The sequence below is a fragment of the Musa acuminata genome, chromosome BXJ1-6 (genome assembly GCF_036884655.1).
Source record: "Musa acuminata AAA Group cultivar baxijiao chromosome BXJ1-6, Cavendish_Baxijiao_AAA, whole genome shotgun sequence".
NCBI lineage: Eukaryota > Viridiplantae > Streptophyta > Magnoliopsida > Zingiberales > Musaceae > Musa > Musa acuminata.
Window position 1 is genome coordinate 5,454,267 of NC_088332.1, and position 16,777 is coordinate 5,471,043.

At 39.1% G+C, this 16,777-nt stretch overlaps 2 protein-coding genes across 8 annotated transcripts; both read left to right on the forward strand.

The window, feature by feature from the left end:
- The first annotated feature begins 1,449 nt into the window (after positions 1-1,449).
- On the forward strand, positions 1,450-10,167 carry LOC135581875 (receptor-like serine/threonine-protein kinase ALE2). Of its 5 annotated transcripts, none has more exons than XM_065186333.1 (16): positions 1,450-1,716; positions 1,798-2,163; positions 3,409-3,534; positions 3,645-3,779; positions 3,977-4,087; positions 4,194-4,322; positions 4,400-4,618; positions 4,712-4,789; positions 4,874-4,951; positions 5,048-5,119; positions 5,209-5,316; positions 5,464-5,835; positions 7,272-7,550; positions 8,021-8,410; positions 8,840-9,083; positions 9,189-10,167. In XM_065186333.1, exons 2-16 carry the CDS (start codon positions 2,085-2,087, stop codon positions 9,835-9,837), a joined length of 3,069 nt encoding a protein of 1,022 aa, XP_065042405.1. In that variant the 5' UTR covers positions 1,450-1,716; positions 1,798-2,084; the 3' UTR covers positions 9,838-10,167. The 5 variants fall into 5 exon arrangements, with proteins under 5 accessions (XP_065042405.1, XP_065042402.1, XP_065042403.1 ...); XM_065186330.1 differs by having other exon boundaries at positions 1,451-1,716; positions 3,621-3,779; positions 3,980-4,087; XM_065186331.1 differs by having other exon boundaries at positions 1,451-1,716; positions 3,621-3,779; positions 3,995-4,087.
- Positions 10,168-12,433: 2,266 nt separating this feature from the next.
- LOC103986988 (IQ domain-containing protein IQM1) lies at positions 12,434-16,606 on the forward strand. Of its 3 annotated transcripts, none has more exons than XM_009405153.3 (10): positions 12,434-12,515; positions 13,193-13,716; positions 13,818-13,932; positions 14,087-14,152; positions 14,444-14,532; positions 14,628-14,715; positions 14,797-14,934; positions 15,204-15,296; positions 15,485-15,586; positions 15,801-16,606. In XM_009405153.3, exons 2-10 carry the CDS (start codon positions 13,244-13,246, stop codon positions 16,272-16,274), a joined length of 1,638 nt encoding a protein of 545 aa, XP_009403428.2. In that variant the 5' UTR covers positions 12,434-12,515; positions 13,193-13,243; the 3' UTR covers positions 16,275-16,606. The 3 variants fall into 3 exon arrangements, with proteins under 3 accessions (XP_009403428.2, XP_065042407.1, XP_018683143.2); XM_018827598.2 differs by lacking the exon at positions 12,434-12,515 and adding an exon at positions 12,522-13,084; XM_065186335.1 differs by lacking the exon at positions 14,087-14,152.
- The last annotated feature ends 171 nt before the right edge of the window (positions 16,607-16,777 follow it).

Consider the following 16,777-nt stretch of genomic DNA (forward strand, 5'->3'; position numbering starts at 1 on the left):
GTGGAGTGGTGAAGCAGAGCTCCCTCAGCTCATACCAATTCCATGGATAAGGCGGTTCTCATTAGTTATGTCCGAACATTTGCCTGAGGCACTGAGAGTAGTAGGCAAGTTACTTGTATTCCATGATTGGTAGCAGCGACAGGAAGACAGAGTACTTTCCCACTACGGTCTCATCTGGATCAAGATCCCAGAGATTTTTTGTCTCTGTAGCTGCGCTTTTGTGCCTTTGTTGCTTTATTGCTCTGTCCCCAATCGAACGGGGACCAGCTTTCGTCAAGGACAACTGCCTGCTACAATCTTTGGCAGGTTGGATTCCTTTTGGTCTTGCCCACATCTTCTCTCTCTCGTTCTTGCTCTTCTTTTCTGATGAAACAAATGCCCGTCATTGGTCTTTCAGTTGGCTTAACATATGATGTCTTTTTTTCTACTTGAATCGCTCATCTTTCAAATGATTAAACCTCGGATAATACATTGTAAAATCTTATACGTTAATACAATGCTCTGTCAGCTCATGATGTGATACATGACCAATAATTCTCGTAATGAAAATTGATGGTTGCTATTCCAACCATTCAATAAAATAGATAGCCTCCCTTCCAAGTCCCAACATTACACACCACCAAGTGACCTCCGGCTTAAGTCTTCGATCACAACATAAACAAACAATGGCGGTGAGTGTCGTTGCAAATTCTTCTTGAATCGGTATGCTACCAGCCATACAAACGGCGAAGGAAATGAACAGTGTTTGTATGTGACGAACAGGACAAGATTCACAATCCGATCCCCGGTTTTGAGCCATCAACAACGCGACTGCCCTCTTCTTCTTGTCCCTGTGACGCTGAGCCGACAAAGAATCTGAGACCCGGGTGAGTCCTCACACTACATACAAAACAATCCCTTACACCATAGATAGATTCTCTCACACTGCATGAAATCACATGAAATAAGGTAGTCTAAAAGACAAATTTATTCATTTTAAATTATTATTATTATTATTTTTAGTCCGAGCTTTGAGTTGGTTCAACCGATTCAATTAAATAAGTTTGAAGAGAAATAAAAAAAGATCAAAGATAGTTGTCAAGAGTTACTTTTGTCATTTTGAAAGAAAAAAAAAAATCTCCTAAATAAAATTTATATAGGGCGATTTCCTTACAACATACCCACATCTTGGGTATTTCCAAATCAGTAAGTACCTCTTTTATTTATTCTCAAACAGTATTCGTGATTTGAAAAATATACAAACTAGCTTTCATTATATATATAGATCCTCCCCAAAGAAAGATCCTAAAGAAAACTATCCATATATATATATATATATATATATATATATATATATATATATATATATATATATATAGACACTCCTAAAGAAAGATCCTCCCCAAAGACCGTAGATAGATCCTCAGCTGTCCCTGTCACTCTACCCCTATACATGTCAAAACAACAAAGGATCTGAAACACGGGTTGGTTCTTGCACTCCCTTCACAACATTCCCTAAACTCGTACATCTTGCACTCCCTGTGACGCTTAGCATCAGACATGCCAACAAAGGATCTGAAACAAGAGTCAGTCCTCGCACCGAGTATAATTTTGGATAGATCACATGGCCGTTCCTTCACGATCACTTTTTCTACCCATCTCTGATCCGATCTCTTCCTTCCCCACAAAGAACCCAACCCTTTTTCATATCATCAAGGCATTGAGCACTGTCATTCTGTATGTCTTTTTCATCGGTATCTTTGGTTTTCCTTTTCCTTTTCACCTTCCTTCTTGGTTACAGTTTCTTTTCTTTGACAGGAAAAGCACTCCTACAAGGTTCCTTCGTTGAGCTCCCTCCGCCTTTTTTTTCCTCTCTACCTACTCTGGATTGGTGCTTTTAGCTATCCGCTTCTGTTCACCCAACATGCCACCGCCCATCTCCCGTTCCAGATGGGCCATTCTGTTCCATTGCCTTGAGGATTCCTTGGTTCTTCGGATGCCTTCTCTTTGATGGGCAGGGCTTTGCTTCAATAGAAGAAGAGACTGTGGTGGCGTGTGAAGGCCATTAGATCTTTAGCTTTGTTCTGTCGGTGAGAAGCAGCAGGATGGGTTGGCGATGCGAGCTTTCTCGTCCCTGGATTATTTTCGTTGCGGTATTTGCTTCCGTGATTTGTCGACTTGAAGGTAACACATTGCGTGTGGAAATGTTCTGTTTATCTTCCTGTCAGCTGGTTAGTCCGCGAGGAGGAGATGAACACCCATTTGTTTGCTTTACTTGTATGGATGTAAATAAGCAAAATAAGAGATCTTTTGCTCGATGATGGCTATTGTGCTCCTAAAACTAGTTTTGATTATGAATGCCGAGTCCTAATCACTTTTGTGATTTAGCACTTGTTCGTTTATCCGATTAATTCCTTTTGGCATTTGGTCGATGAATTTTGCTTTTATTAGGGTTCATTAGCATTTTGTTGTAGCAATGTATTGTCATGCTGTTGATGACCAAGAGCCTAAGCTTCTGATCGCAGAGAACTATTTGTATTTTATCCTTTGGTTGAACATTTATCTTGCAACAAGAAATAGTGTGGTATTAGGAGACGATGTGTGCCGATAACCAATGTTGTGCTCAACTTGCTCAGGATTTGCACATTCAAAGCACCCTTTTTCTTCTATTATAATTCACACTGACAGCTGAGGGTGGCATTTAGGTCTGGGTTCATGTTCTACCGAAAAAAATGTTTAAACCAATTTAGTAACAATGTAGCTGTAAGCTCTTCATGTTTTTTCAAACTTACTAGTCTTTGAGTGACAAAGAGAAGTATAAATTAGACAAAAAAAAAATTGTTGCAATTGGAAAATTACAGATCAATATTTCTAGCCACTTTCATCGAGCTATAGTAGAACTGTATTAATATTTTGTCCCGCATAGTCCTCTTAAAACTATTTTAAGGCACTTCATGTAATAAGCTTTTGCTTGATCGACAATGCTCTGATCAGCCTTAGCATGCCTTATTAACATCAGCTGTTGTCGCATCACTTGGCTGTGGAAAGTGCAGTTTCGACTTTGATACTTATTTTCCTTAACCTTGTTTGATATACTCAAGTTAGCATGAATGAGTTTCGTGTTAGCAATTTTATCTATTAGTTAGCACTTTGCCGTATAAGGTATTATCAATTTATTTTCGTCATGTTACTTTAATTTCCCACCTTCAGTGGCTGCAAAGACATCATCCGAGACGAGCCAATATGGTTAATGCAGCCTATGCATCCTCAAGAATACTGCTAACTGTAACATTTTTATTTGCAATTGGTTGCATGAAAATTTAGTGTTGAACTTTGCTAGTTCAGTTCTGATAAATACATTGCAAGAGCTGTACAAGATTTCTGATCTGTGATCAAACTTAAGTTGCTTGCTTGTGATTTTTCTTGTAGGGCTCGGTATGGCTCCTTCACCAGCTGCATTTGACTATCCTTCGCAGAAAGGGATGGCAAGCAGTCCTGCGCATCTTACAAATTCAGGGAGTGCAATTGCACCAACATCAGATTCTTTCCCTGAAGGTAATCATGATTTGTTTCACAAAACCTCTTCCTCTTGATAGGATATCAGGTTTAACGCTTCAGTATCTGTTTCTCATTCTTGATAGTCTCTTCACCTACATATGGAGCAGTGCCACCTAGCTTCCAACCGGTAATTCCATCTATGCTGTCGCCCGCTCCATCTACTCTTGTCGCCACAGGACATAAATGGCCAAGAGCTGTATCTCCATCCGTAGAAGCTCAACCGATTGCTCCTATTTCATCAGGTAATGCTCATCCTGGTCACTAATTGACGGCCTATTTCTTTGCTGATTTCACACTATACTCCTACAAGTTTCTTGTTTACATAGCTCCACCATGGAGAATGTCTATGGCTAAGCATGTAAGTATGCCACTCATGGGTTACTTAAATGCAGCTTATTTTTAGATATGTATATAATGCATCTCATTTATCTTGATGCAGCAGTTTTCGGTTCGCCAGGATACCCGCAGCCCAGTTCATCCAACAAACCACCAATTATACCAAGAATAGCTCCAAAATCTGCATTGGCTCCACATTCTACATATTTCCATGGTGAGCACAAATTGCATATTTTGGATGCTTCATCTAGAGCTCTTGCGAAGCATGCTTTGTTTTCTTTAACTGTCTGAAATTGTAACTTTTTAAATGAAACATGCAGGATCAGTGGCACCACCAACATCAATTTCTTCCCCAATCAGCAGCAGACAAAGACATGGTGTGCCAGTTGCTTCACCTCCAGCTGAAGGATATAGGCATTTGACCCCAGCAAATGGGTCACCCTCAGAAGGTAATTTCTTAAGGATTCTGGAGTATGTTACACAATGAATCTGAAAGCATAAATTTTGTTACTGACCTTCTCTTCAGGTTCTTCTCCTATGTTAAGCCCTGTGCATCATCAAGCTAAGCCCTCAAATTTAGCTCATGGTCCATCAACATCACATCTTCAACCTCCAGCAATGAGTACATCTGATGGGCCTGCTGTTTCGCCTCTAAATCCAGTCCAACAGTGGAGACCTAGAAAAGGAGTGGGAAACTCAGCCTCTTCACCAACATCTCCATTTTGGTCACCATCACATCTTCCAGGTGGATATTACTACCATTGACAAATTAAGTTTTGATAGACTTGTTTGTAAACTTCCAATAATTTTGCTTTTCTTGTTTTGGCTTTATTTGAAGCTCCTATGGTCACTCCAACTCCTGAAGCCTTCCCTAAGTATCGCAGACCGCATCATGCTTCTCCACCCTCTCATGAAGGTACCAACACATACAAAAAGCAAGGAGAAATGTGTTTGTAAGCTTTCACTGGTTTTTGTTCTCTCATTCTGCTTTTATTTGAAGATCCTATGGTTACTGAAGCTCCTGAGGCCTTCCCTAAGAATAGGCAACCACATCATGCTTATCGACCCTCTCATCAAGGTACCAACGCATACAAAAGCATGGCGAGAGAAGATGAATGCAGAGGGTCTTAACTTATACACTTCTTTTGTTTTTGATCTTTTTCCTCCGTTGCAGGCCCCTCTTTTTCTTCAATCCAAGCCCCATCTCCTTCACCATCATCATCAGTATCTTCGGACTCGAATGCGTGTATATTTCATCCTTCTTTTTTAAATATTGTTGAATTGCTTGAAATATCTTTTTTTTTTCTTTTATGTTTATTGTGTTTGTGTCTACAGGGTTAGGTCATTCGCCTATAACGACTCCTTCTAGCTCTCATCCTAGGGCCTCAAGTGCAGCGCCACCACCACCTATCTGGGTGCTGCCACCTCCACCTCCTAACTTGGGTATAGACATCCTGTGCACATTTGTCAGCCAATTCTGGTCGTTTTTATGTTTGTACGAAATTGTTGAATTAAAGGCTTAATGAGGTTTACAAGATTCTTTTGATCTAAGAACTTTAATATAAATGTTAACTTACTTTCTTTGTGCAGATTGTATGTCATTGGTGTGTGTAGAGCCTTTAACAATTCCACCTCCAGGATCACCATGTGTCTGTGTATTGCCAATTCGAGTTGGACTTCGTCTAAGCACCACACTGTATACATTCTTTCCTTTGGTCCCTGAGTTTGCCCAAGAAATTGCCTTTGGGATCTATATGAAACAAAGTCAAGTGCGCATTATGGGAGCAAATGTTGCCAGTGACCAGCCTGAGAACACAATCGTACTTATTGATCTGGTGCCCGTTGAAGAAAAGTTTGATACTGCTACTGCATTTTTATCATTTGAGAAGTTCTGGCATAAGGATTTTGTCATAAACACATCACTTTTTGGTGACTATACTGTTCTATATGTTCTTTATCCAGGTTTGCATATGCTTCATCCTCTTTAGTTGCTAATACCTATAATGCTATTGGAAGATACATAGACAATAATTTGTCCAACTTTAGCTATTAGTTGTTCTTAAATGTGATTATGATTTCAATACTTTATGTTGGTTACTATGGGCATAAACTTCCAAGAAATTTGTACTTGCTATTTAGATGTCTATGAATGTTACTTGATATCATTTATGACAACTCGAACTAATGGGTCTGCTGACTCAATAACTTGGATTTGATAAGCCTGATACAACATGATACAAAATGCTTAGTTCCAAATTTTTAGTAGTAGACTCCTTTAGTGTCAGATATCATATCAAACCAACTTCTATTCTTGTTATAAGAATAATTGTATCACAGCCTTCCCACTCAAAGACTTGACATATTTGTCAAGGGTTCACCGGATAACCTAGAATCCACCTTTAGGGATTTGGAAAAGTCTAATCCAAGTGCCCCCATCTTGGTATGTATGAGTTAATACATATGACAAGCCTATAGTTAATTTGAAACCCATATCACAACTAATCTCGAGAAGGTACTTGCACCAGGTATTGATAAAACACTCCTAGAACCACCTGAACAAAATCCATATCCCAAGTTATTAGCTGTAGACATAAAAAGTCATGATAATAGCATGGTCACCTGCATTAATGATAGATAGTTCGACTTGAATGACTAGCAGCTCTTGTTGATCACATAGCTCAATCCACACTCACAAGCCAATTTTGGTGCCAAGTGTCAGGCCATGCATGGTGCCATCATATCTTTTACTGTAGTCATTTGAAGCCTCTAACCCATACTATGTACGAATCTCTCCTCTAGAAATGGCAGCCCATTTGTGCTTGGCTATAGAGATGAGAACACGCCTCAAGCAATGAACCCAGTTCCCTGTTCAGACCTCCCTAAGTTCTTTCTCATGCGAATTTTAATGAGTGTAGGAGGACCTGTCGATCCCATTCCTAGCGTTCCTTCTTGAATTGTAGGGTCATCATCCTTTCGCAAACTAAAAATTCCAATTGATACTCTGACCCTGAACTATTTTGGCATTGAAAGGTCAAACTCCAAGATGCATGGATATTTGACATGGTGCTTTGGATATAGAATAGGCCTACACAGCTCATCCATCTTAATAGGAAAGACAACTGGAAAGTGACCACATCAGAAACCAGCCTAACATCTGCTTCTGATGTGGGACTAATTGGTGTATATGTCCTAACTAATGGACTGCCAGAAATTTCATAAAGGAAGATTAGGAGTTGTTGGATGATCCAACATGAGCTTTTGAGTAAGTTATGGACTTGGAATGTAAATAAGTCACTCTTAATGTATATGAAAATTATATATAAGAAGATAATTTGAAGGCTCTACAGTTTGTCGAAGTCCTGTTACCATGGATTTTTCCTGACTTCTATTCTATGCAGGGCTTCCTCCATCTCCACCTAGAGCACCTGGAGGGGGTAACGTTGGTTCATTTGGCAATAATAGTAATGCAATGGCAATAAAGCCTCTTGGCGTTGATGTGAGAAAACAAAAGGGGAAGACCAATCGGAGATTAATTGCTGTAATTATTTTATCATCTTTTTCAGCGTTGATCTTATGTGTGGGGGCAGCATGGTTCCTGTGGTTGAAACAAAGAAACCACAGTCATCTGCCTGCGACGAATCTGCATAAAATGTTGCCACTATTTGCAAAATCATCAGGTACGTTCTTATTGGGTTGATAATTTGTATTTTGGTTTGCCAGATGTATTTGACACATAAGAAAAGCAAAGATCCTTGTAGCTTAAATTTTCTATTGAAACAGAAAGCAACTTTTTTTCTTTATTTTTTTTACATTTTCTAGTGTGAGGACTTCAATACATTGGAAGCATATTTGATACGTAAGAAAGGCAACGAACCTTATAGGTGATGGTGTACTTGAAATGGACATTGTCCTTCCTTTTTTTTTTGCATTTTATTAGTGCCAGCTGCAAGACGATTTCAATATATGTGAATTTGTTACCAACTCATCTGAACTCCCAAAGTCCTACATTTCTTGTGTGGTAAAGCAGGAGGGAATGTGTAGGATTGGTATAGGATTTACATGAAAAGCTATTGCAACTTACAAGATCCATAAGTTGACTTTCATTTTTTTATTTATTTTTTCTTTTTCTGTTAAACTTTATGTAAAGGGACAAGACACACGATATTAGGACAAAGGCTTAGTTCAGAATCAGCTTCCTTCAGCTCTAGCATCGCAACATATACTGGATCAGCAAAGACATTTTCTGTATCTGAAATTGAAAGAGCTACAAACAGATTTGATGAAGCTAGAATTATTGGAGAAGGTGGTTTTGGGAGAGTCTACCAAGGTACGCTTGAAGATGGAACAAGAGTTGCCGTAAAGATTCTTAAGAGAGATGACCAGCAGGGTGGACGGGAGTTCTATGCAGAGGTCGAGATGCTTAGCCGTTTGCACCACAGGAACTTAGTCAAGTTGATTGGTATATGCACAGAGGAGCACATAAGATGTCTGGTTTATGAACTAATTCCAAATGGGAGTTTGGAATCACACTTGCATGGTAAGCAAAAAGAGGTTTAGAATTACTTAATTTAAGCAATGCTTCTGCTTGTGCAAATTCTAATGTTTTCTTTTTTTATTGGGTAATTAATATACTATGACACATGGTTACTTTTATTCTTGATTATTTAAATCTTGGTGCCATACCAGTTCCAAGATATTGTTGGACCTTTATGATACTGATCATGAAGATCACTGAAAATAATAATTATAAAAAATGGATTGGTACTGAGCTATATAATCGTTCCGTGGTGAGACCATTGTAACTGGATTTTGAAACCCAACCTGGTCTCTATAAAATTCCTTTAATTTTAGAATACCCTATAAATGGATGCATATGCTTAGTTTCCCATTGCATGCTGTATTTTGTTCTAGAATAGAAATTTATCTCCAGATTCGAATTGTCTCATTTGTTTCATTCGCTAAGCAGGATTGGACAAGAAAACATCTCCACTTGACTGGAGTGCTCGCTTGAAGATTGCACTTGGTGCAGCTCGAGCCCTTGCCTATTTACATGAAGATTCAAGCCCTCGGGTGATACATCGAGATTTCAAGTCCAGCAACATCTTACTGGATCATGATTACACTCCCAAAGTGTCTGATTTTGGCCTAGCTCGAGCTGCTTTGGATGAGCAGAATTTGCACATCTCAACACGAGTCATGGGAACTTTTGGGTAAGAAGTTCTAAATGGTCATCCTTGCACTTTAGCAGTTCGTTAAATTGCCCATCATAGAAGTAGTAGTTATTAAAACCATCCGATGTTCCTGCTTTTTCTTAGTTATGTTGCCCCAGAATACGCAATGACAGGCCACCTTCTTGTCAAGAGTGATGTCTATAGCTATGGAGTTGTGCTTCTTGAGCTGCTTACTGGTAGGAAACCGATCGACATGCTACAACCCCCTGGTCAGGAAAATCTGGTCACATGGGCTCGCCCTCTTCTTAATAATATGGATAATGTGGAGATGATCACCGATCCAGCTCTTGGCATGAATGCACCATTTGAAAGTGTGGCAAAAGTTGCAGCCATTGCGTCAATGTGTGTTCAGCCAGAAGTCTCTCACCGTCCATTTATGGGGGAGGTAGTCCAGGCCTTAAAATTAGTATGCAATGAGTGCGACGAGAACAAAGGAACAGGAAGCTGCAGCCATGATGATTTATCTACTCGAGACACAGCAGCTAGATTGAGTAATGTGTCAGGTCTCGAAGCTGAGAGAGTTCTATTGGGTTCGTGTCTATCAAGTACATCTACAAGACTTGATATAGATGAATCTGGTTCATTTCAAAGGCACTCAAGCTCAGGTCCTCTGATTACAACCAGCAGGCAGTTTTGGCAAAGACTGAGAATGTTATCGGCAGGAAGCATTAGTGAGCATGGAGCTGCACTTAAATATGAGACCAGTTCAGATTGCGGGGAACGCTGGTCTTAGGACATGCTTCAAGTCGACCAAATCTGACAATCTAAAATTCTAGGGACTGGCATGTCAGCTCCAAGGTATGTCCAAGGATAGTATGATTGTGCTAGTAGTGGAGCTGAAACTACTTGAGAAATAAAAAGTTGTATGTTGCCAAAATATTCATTGTGAGATCTTTCATGTGGCATTCTTGATATGTATGTTTGTTGGGTCTTCAATAAAAAGTTTGCCTGCAGAAGTTCTTTTATCATCGATCACATTGTTGATTGTAAACATTTTGGCTGATCAGCTCATTCATTATTTAGATGGAAAAAAAATACAAAGGGAAAGTCTCACTCTTTTGCATTGAGATTTCTTCCTTTTGCATTAAGATCTGCCAAGTCTCCCTCCGTATAGCTTTTTATGATGACCATTGCTGTATGCTAGAAAAGACACATGCTGTAAAATGAATTGAAGTGGACTGCCACCTAAATTGTCCTATAGACTGGTCTGCCATGAGATAAGTCATGTAGATTTTGTCATAATAGTAGAAGGATGGTCTTCTTGCATTTCCTTGGCCACTTTTCAGTAAGTTGGAATGCTGCTTTATCTTCTCCAGAGTTTGCATGTTTGATAGAACAGCATCCTTTTCTGTTTTTTTTCTTTTAACAAAAGGAAATATATCTATTTAGCCAGAGGCTACAAAACTAAAATTAAAGGGTAATGAGGCCTAGTTAAAAGTTTTCCTAAACAAAATTTTCCCCAGGCAAGCGTATGTGCATTTCGGCTAATTACATATTACCTCGTATAGTTAATTATCTTTAACATCTCGATCATTATACTTTAAAAAATTATATTAACATCCCTATAGTTAGTAAAGTAAAACATATAGATCCATTTACGTTAATTTTACTAACAGAAATATAAAAATAAAAAATAAAAAGATAATTTTAATGTTCAGTGGCATACGACGACATCGTTGGCATCGACACCGATGCAGTTGTCTAGTCGCCTCCGACGACGATGAGGTCTGCTCTCATCATGACGCCACCCGTCTCCATAAGGAGCCCATCGCCTATCCCGCATCGCTCTACATCTACTTCGACATTGACATAATTACCGAGCGACGTCGGATAAGCAATGATGAGATCGATGGCACGCTCCTTGTTGAAAGCGAGTGGTGTCGAAATGAAGGCCTATATATATATATATATATTTATATATAGGCTAAACAGGTGAGACTTCTTTCCTCGTAATCTCGCGCCACCCGAGTCCGAAGCCCGCAGTCACTTGCAGAGCACATACTAAGAACTTAAGGAGGGTACTTCATCAACTATTACGTGACCTTTTCGTGTGTAACGGCAGAAGCTGCTTGATTCTTACAGGGTGGACTTTAGGGTTTTTCTCCGACATTTCCGCTTAAAAGATCGATACATCATTCAGTCAACACCTTGTTCTCAGCCCTCTGCTTTCTTTAATACTTGCATACTTGTTCTTCATCTTTGAGGAGCTTAGTTTTCTTCCCTACCAATCATCGGAACTCATTTTGATACTTGCATACATTCTCAAAATGAGTTCCGATAATATGAGATACTCGCATACATTACTCTCAGATTGATGTTGTTATATTATTGTGGAAAACAATTGAAAACGTACATTAGAGATCGCCTCGGCATGTATGGTGCAGAATTTTTCTAAGTCAGTCTTCATCCTCCAAAACTTGCATGCCAAAGCTTCCATAATATGAGAGTAAATCGCCATTAATGTTTAGCTAAGTAGCAGCCAAAGCTTTTAACCAAGCATCAAAGAATGGCTCTACAGGAGGCTGCTCCAAATGCCACAGCAGAAAACTTGATGGTTCTTCTGTCTACTGCAGTTTAACCTTTTTCTTCTGCCGATTACTATAGAACTTAACTTTCTGTAGCAGTATTTTGTTACAATAATGCAGAAATATTGGTGTTGTATTATTTATCTTACAATTTGTAGAGAAAAAGCTTTGTGAAGGTTGACTGAAGATCTATCTATGCAGCTAAGCCTGAACTTGTGTGCTGACTACATTAGATACGAAGTGCTGTGATGTAGAAGTGGAGAGAACTCCTGAGAAGTAATAGAAAATTGCCAGCATCATGCAATAGTTATTAGTTGACAAAGAAAAAGTCAAAGAATCTGTTCAATTGAGTGGTAGGAAAACCTCATAGTGGTGGAGACGATAATACTTGGATAGTTTGGGAGGTTGGTGGCAATCTAAACTAGATCTTCTCTAAGACCGTCAATATACAGACTCTGTCTTCTTCCACAAATCAAAATGCCACATTGGTGTGTGACGATGGAGTCACAGAAATGTCACCACCATGTTTGACCAACTCCTCCCACCTCTTCCTTGTCACCTTCCGGATCAAATCCTGGATCGTACACGATCTTTTCCTCCTCCAGGAAAACAGTTCCAATTCAATGCCTTTTTTTATTGCTACAACTCACCATTTGTCACTACTGGAGGCGCTCTTCAAGGCTTGGACTACTTTACCGCCCACTTTCGTTGTAGTTTGCAGGCCCCCTACGACTCGTTTCGTCCCGCCTGACGACGACAGTCGACGGGCCCAAGTAAAAGAGTATATATATACTAATCCAGCAGCCGCCAGGTAGGTGTCCCTTTTTGTTATGCGCTTCCTTCTCTCCACCTCAGGGGTTCTTGATTTCTTTTCTGGGTTACAGAGGTAGGATGAAAGGAACCTTATTTCCTTCTGAAAATTTGGATTTCTAGATCTCTATGTCACCCTGTTCTTGTTTGGTTTCTGATCTCCTGTTCCTTTGGGGTTGTATTTCATTTGATTTGTGTGTTTTGCTAGAGTATGGAGATTGATTATTGCAGTGTTTGATTCGGTGTGGCTGGGGATTCCAAAAGTACTAGTAGTAGGCAAACTGCTCCATAGGTTGATCGCTAGTTTTCCATGATGAGTATTGAGTGTTTTGTTGGACTAAAGAAAGGAAAAAAATATTCATCTTTGCAACTGATGGAGCTCCATTTGAGGCAGTCCCCTTCCATTTAGGATCAGAACTCTATACATCATCAATAATTTTGTGGATGATTTGGTTTCTACCTGTATCCGACGAGTTTGATGCCATCCTTCCGTCGATGGATCATGGAAATCAATTAATTTATAGGAGCTGAGACCAGTTCTTTTTCAGTTGTAATTTTGGGATGGATATCAAATAGTTGTAATATTTAGCAAACAACAATGTCCATTTCCAACAGTAGCTGACTGGGAAACCCATTTTAAAAAAGGTGATATTGATATTTCTTATCATTGACCGAGCTTTTTGTACCAAGAAACATCACATTAGCTCAAATTTTAGATGAAGATGTTCTTTCATTTCATGCTATATATGGCAGGAGAATGACTCTTCACTCACAACTGCTAAATTGAAGACTTCCGTTCGTTTGATGGGCGTAAATTTGTCCTTGCTCTGTTGCCCATGGGTTGAGCTCATGGGAAGCAAGATTTTTGCTTTGACTGAAGAGGATGAGGAGATGAAAGCTTTGAGCTTCATGGAGAAAGATGTCAAGACGATCACAAGATCTACTAGCTGCAAACAAAATGGGTTGATGATCAAGATCACATCTTGTGCTTCCTTGAAAAAATCATTAAGCTTCAAAAATTGGGATCAGGACAAAGTCAAGACGGAAACTAATATTTCATCCAAGAATCAGGATGAGGATGATGATACAAAAGAACCTCCTGCAGAGGACACTGGAAATAATGCTGATCGGAAGTTGAATCCAGCAAGTTGCCTGTTAGTTTCACCAAGGCCCATCAAAGAGCTTGATGCAGCAGCTGTTAAGCTGCAAAAGGTGTACAAGAGTTACCGAACTCGAAGAAATTTGGCAGATTGTGCAGTAGTCGCTGAGGAATTATGGTTTGTTTCCAGAATTATGCTTATGTAGTTATGAGTTGGTATCAATCGATTGGCATTCTCTGATTTTTTTTGTTTTTAATTTGATATTCCTTTGGTTACAGGTGGAAGGCATTGGATTTTGCCTCTCTAAAACACAGCTCCATATCATTTTTCAATGGTGAAAAGCCAGAGACAGCAGCTTCGCGTTGGGCTAGGGCACGAACAAGGGCGGCCAAGGTAGCCCAGTTGCTATTATTCCATGCCTTAGTAGTTTTGAAATTTATCTACTTCTGTGCAGGTATCACAGTATCATTCTAAGTTGAAGTTTTAATCGTCTTAAGTGATTGCTACTGCTATGAGATTGTGAAATTCCTTTTCCTATTCTTTGTAGGTTGGTAAGGGTTTGTCCAAGAATCACAAGGCACAAAAGCTGGCACTTCAACATTGGCTTGAAGCTGTACATTAATTATCTCTATCTTCCCACTGAAAATTTATTAAATTGTCTCAAAAAAAAAAAAAAGAACCAAGACATAGCCCACAGTTTTTGAGAAGTTCAAAAATAGTTGATAGAATTCTTCAAATGTATTGTAGCGCAAACCAAATGCATTACAAGGGAATAAAAGATACTGATTCTTATTTTCTCACTGATAAATCGTCTTTAAAAGGATATCTGGTGGGAAGAACTTTTTTGATGCAAATGTAATATTTGGCTGGTATAATGAGTGATTATTCTTGTCTTTGCTTACAGATCGATCCCCGTCATCGATATGGGCACAATCTGCATCTGTATTATGATGTATGGGTTAAAAGTGAGAGCAAACAACCATTCTTCTACTGGTAATTATGTCCGACTGGCATACATACATCTATTGTCTTTTTCCTTCTTAGTGGAATACCAAGCTTTAGTTCTGATTTTTGTGTGAAACATAAAGGCTGGATGTTAGTGATGGCAAAGAAGTGAATCTTGTGAAGTGCCCAAGAACCAAACTTCAGCAGGAGTGCATTAAATATCTTGGACCGGTACATCCCTTACTAATGAAATGATCATATTTGGAAATTCTGAACATATGCCAATTCAATTCGACTTCATTCTTTATTCAGAAAGAGCGGCAGGCTTATGAAGTCGTTGTAGAGGATGGAAAACTACTCTACAAGCAAAATGGGAAATTTGTAGACACTACTGAAGGTTCTAAATGGATATTTGTTCTCAGTACAACAAAAGCACTATATGTGGGGCAGGTGAGTTTCACATTTCTGACTTTAGCATCATCTTATTTATGAAACAGGTAACTTTGACCTTAAATTACCAAATGAAACTTTGTTTCATATAATTTTTTTTCTTGAAAATCTTCTGTACTTATCTAGAATTTTGTTTCATAGCAGAATATATTTTTATCATGAATAGTTAGATTACATGCTATTTCTAAGAGAGTGATCTTAAGTTCTTCCCCTAGAGTCACATGCTTTTTGCTGACATCTAATCTCAATTTTCTTATATGTATGAGCAGAAAGAAAAGGGTTCATTTCAGCACTCGAGTTTTCTTGCTGGTGGAGCTACTATAGCTGCAGGAAGATTGATTGCAAAAGTGGGGATTCTGAAGGTACTTGTCAGAAAATTATGTCCAGTTGATTATCTAAAGTTCATTTTTAATATTAATGCATTTGTTTATATCATTGATGCTACTGTTAACATTTAAAGTATTTAGCATTGGAATAAACTGAGAACTATAGGCTGGAAAAAAACAATAAATTCTCTGATACCTGATTTCTGATTAATTATTTCTTTTAGGCTGTTTGGCCATACAGTGGACATTACCTTCCGACCGAGGAAAATTTCAAGGAATTTGTCTGCTTTCTTCAAGAGAACAACGTATGCCTCACTGATGTCAAGGTAATCCTCTTTCTTTCCTATTCCAATCAACCATTTGTGTAGCTAAGTTGTAGACAGCTTTGGGAAAATTGTATTTTTTGGAAAAAGAAAATGTCTATTATATATGCTGTTTTGATGGCCGAGGAAGATGCTTACAAGAGTCCTTTTAACAACTGAAGTAAATGTTGATCTTAACATCCCGCAAGAGACTGACATATGGTCAATTTTTCTTCAGAGACGTGCAATCGTTGACGATGACTACTACCCACCACTCAAGATGCCAAGGATCGATTCATTGATAGACATGAACAAGGGCACAAGGGGTACAGTGGAATCTAAAACACTCGAAGCAGGTGACTCGAGTGAAACCGAGGCAGAAGAGGGTGCTCTGAATTCCCTAATAGATGTGTTCAATGAAGGCAACAATGTCGAGACTACTGTTGGATTGGTCGGCCACCGCCATCGCAAGTGGACAACTGGGGCTGGGCCTCGAATTAGGTGTGTTCGGAACTACCCCACAGATCTCCAATTCAAGGCGCTCGAGCAAGTTAACTTGTCACCAAGATCCATTCCTTCCCCTATTGTGAATAATGATCCGATACCATCCCCCCGGCCCAACTCCGGGATGAGGCTATCCCCCACACTAGCAAGCATGGCCCTCCCTGCCCCCATCATCTCTCTTACTCTTCCTAAACATAGACGGTGTTGATTGCTGTCAGTCGTCATTCTACACCTGATCCTAGACAGTGAGTTCTAGCACCCAGTTGGTGCACATATCTTACACAAGATTGGTGCTTGAAGGTGAATAAAGGAAAGATACACGACATCTGGCCAAAAAATTAGTTTTTGTTTTGTTTTATTTTGTGCATTTGTTAATTAATCTGACTTCATAACCCACTTTTTCCTTCTTTTTTGATGCCTCCAAGATGAGGTCGATTACTGTATGCAGTCCATTCTTTTTGTCCTCTTAGATGAGGAGATAAAGAGTCATGTAGAGATATATTTTTGCAAGGCAAAATGAAGTCCAGATTTGATCTTCCATTTTGTGTCTTCTTTTCTCTGAGAAAAAGTGTTACCCATCCAAAGTTGTACTCCATAAAGATGTGTTCAAGTTATACTGTGAACGATATACTGAAAATGATCAGCAGCATCCAAAAAACAAAAAGCCATTTCACAGATACTCTCTCACTTTTACAGAGAAACACGAATTCC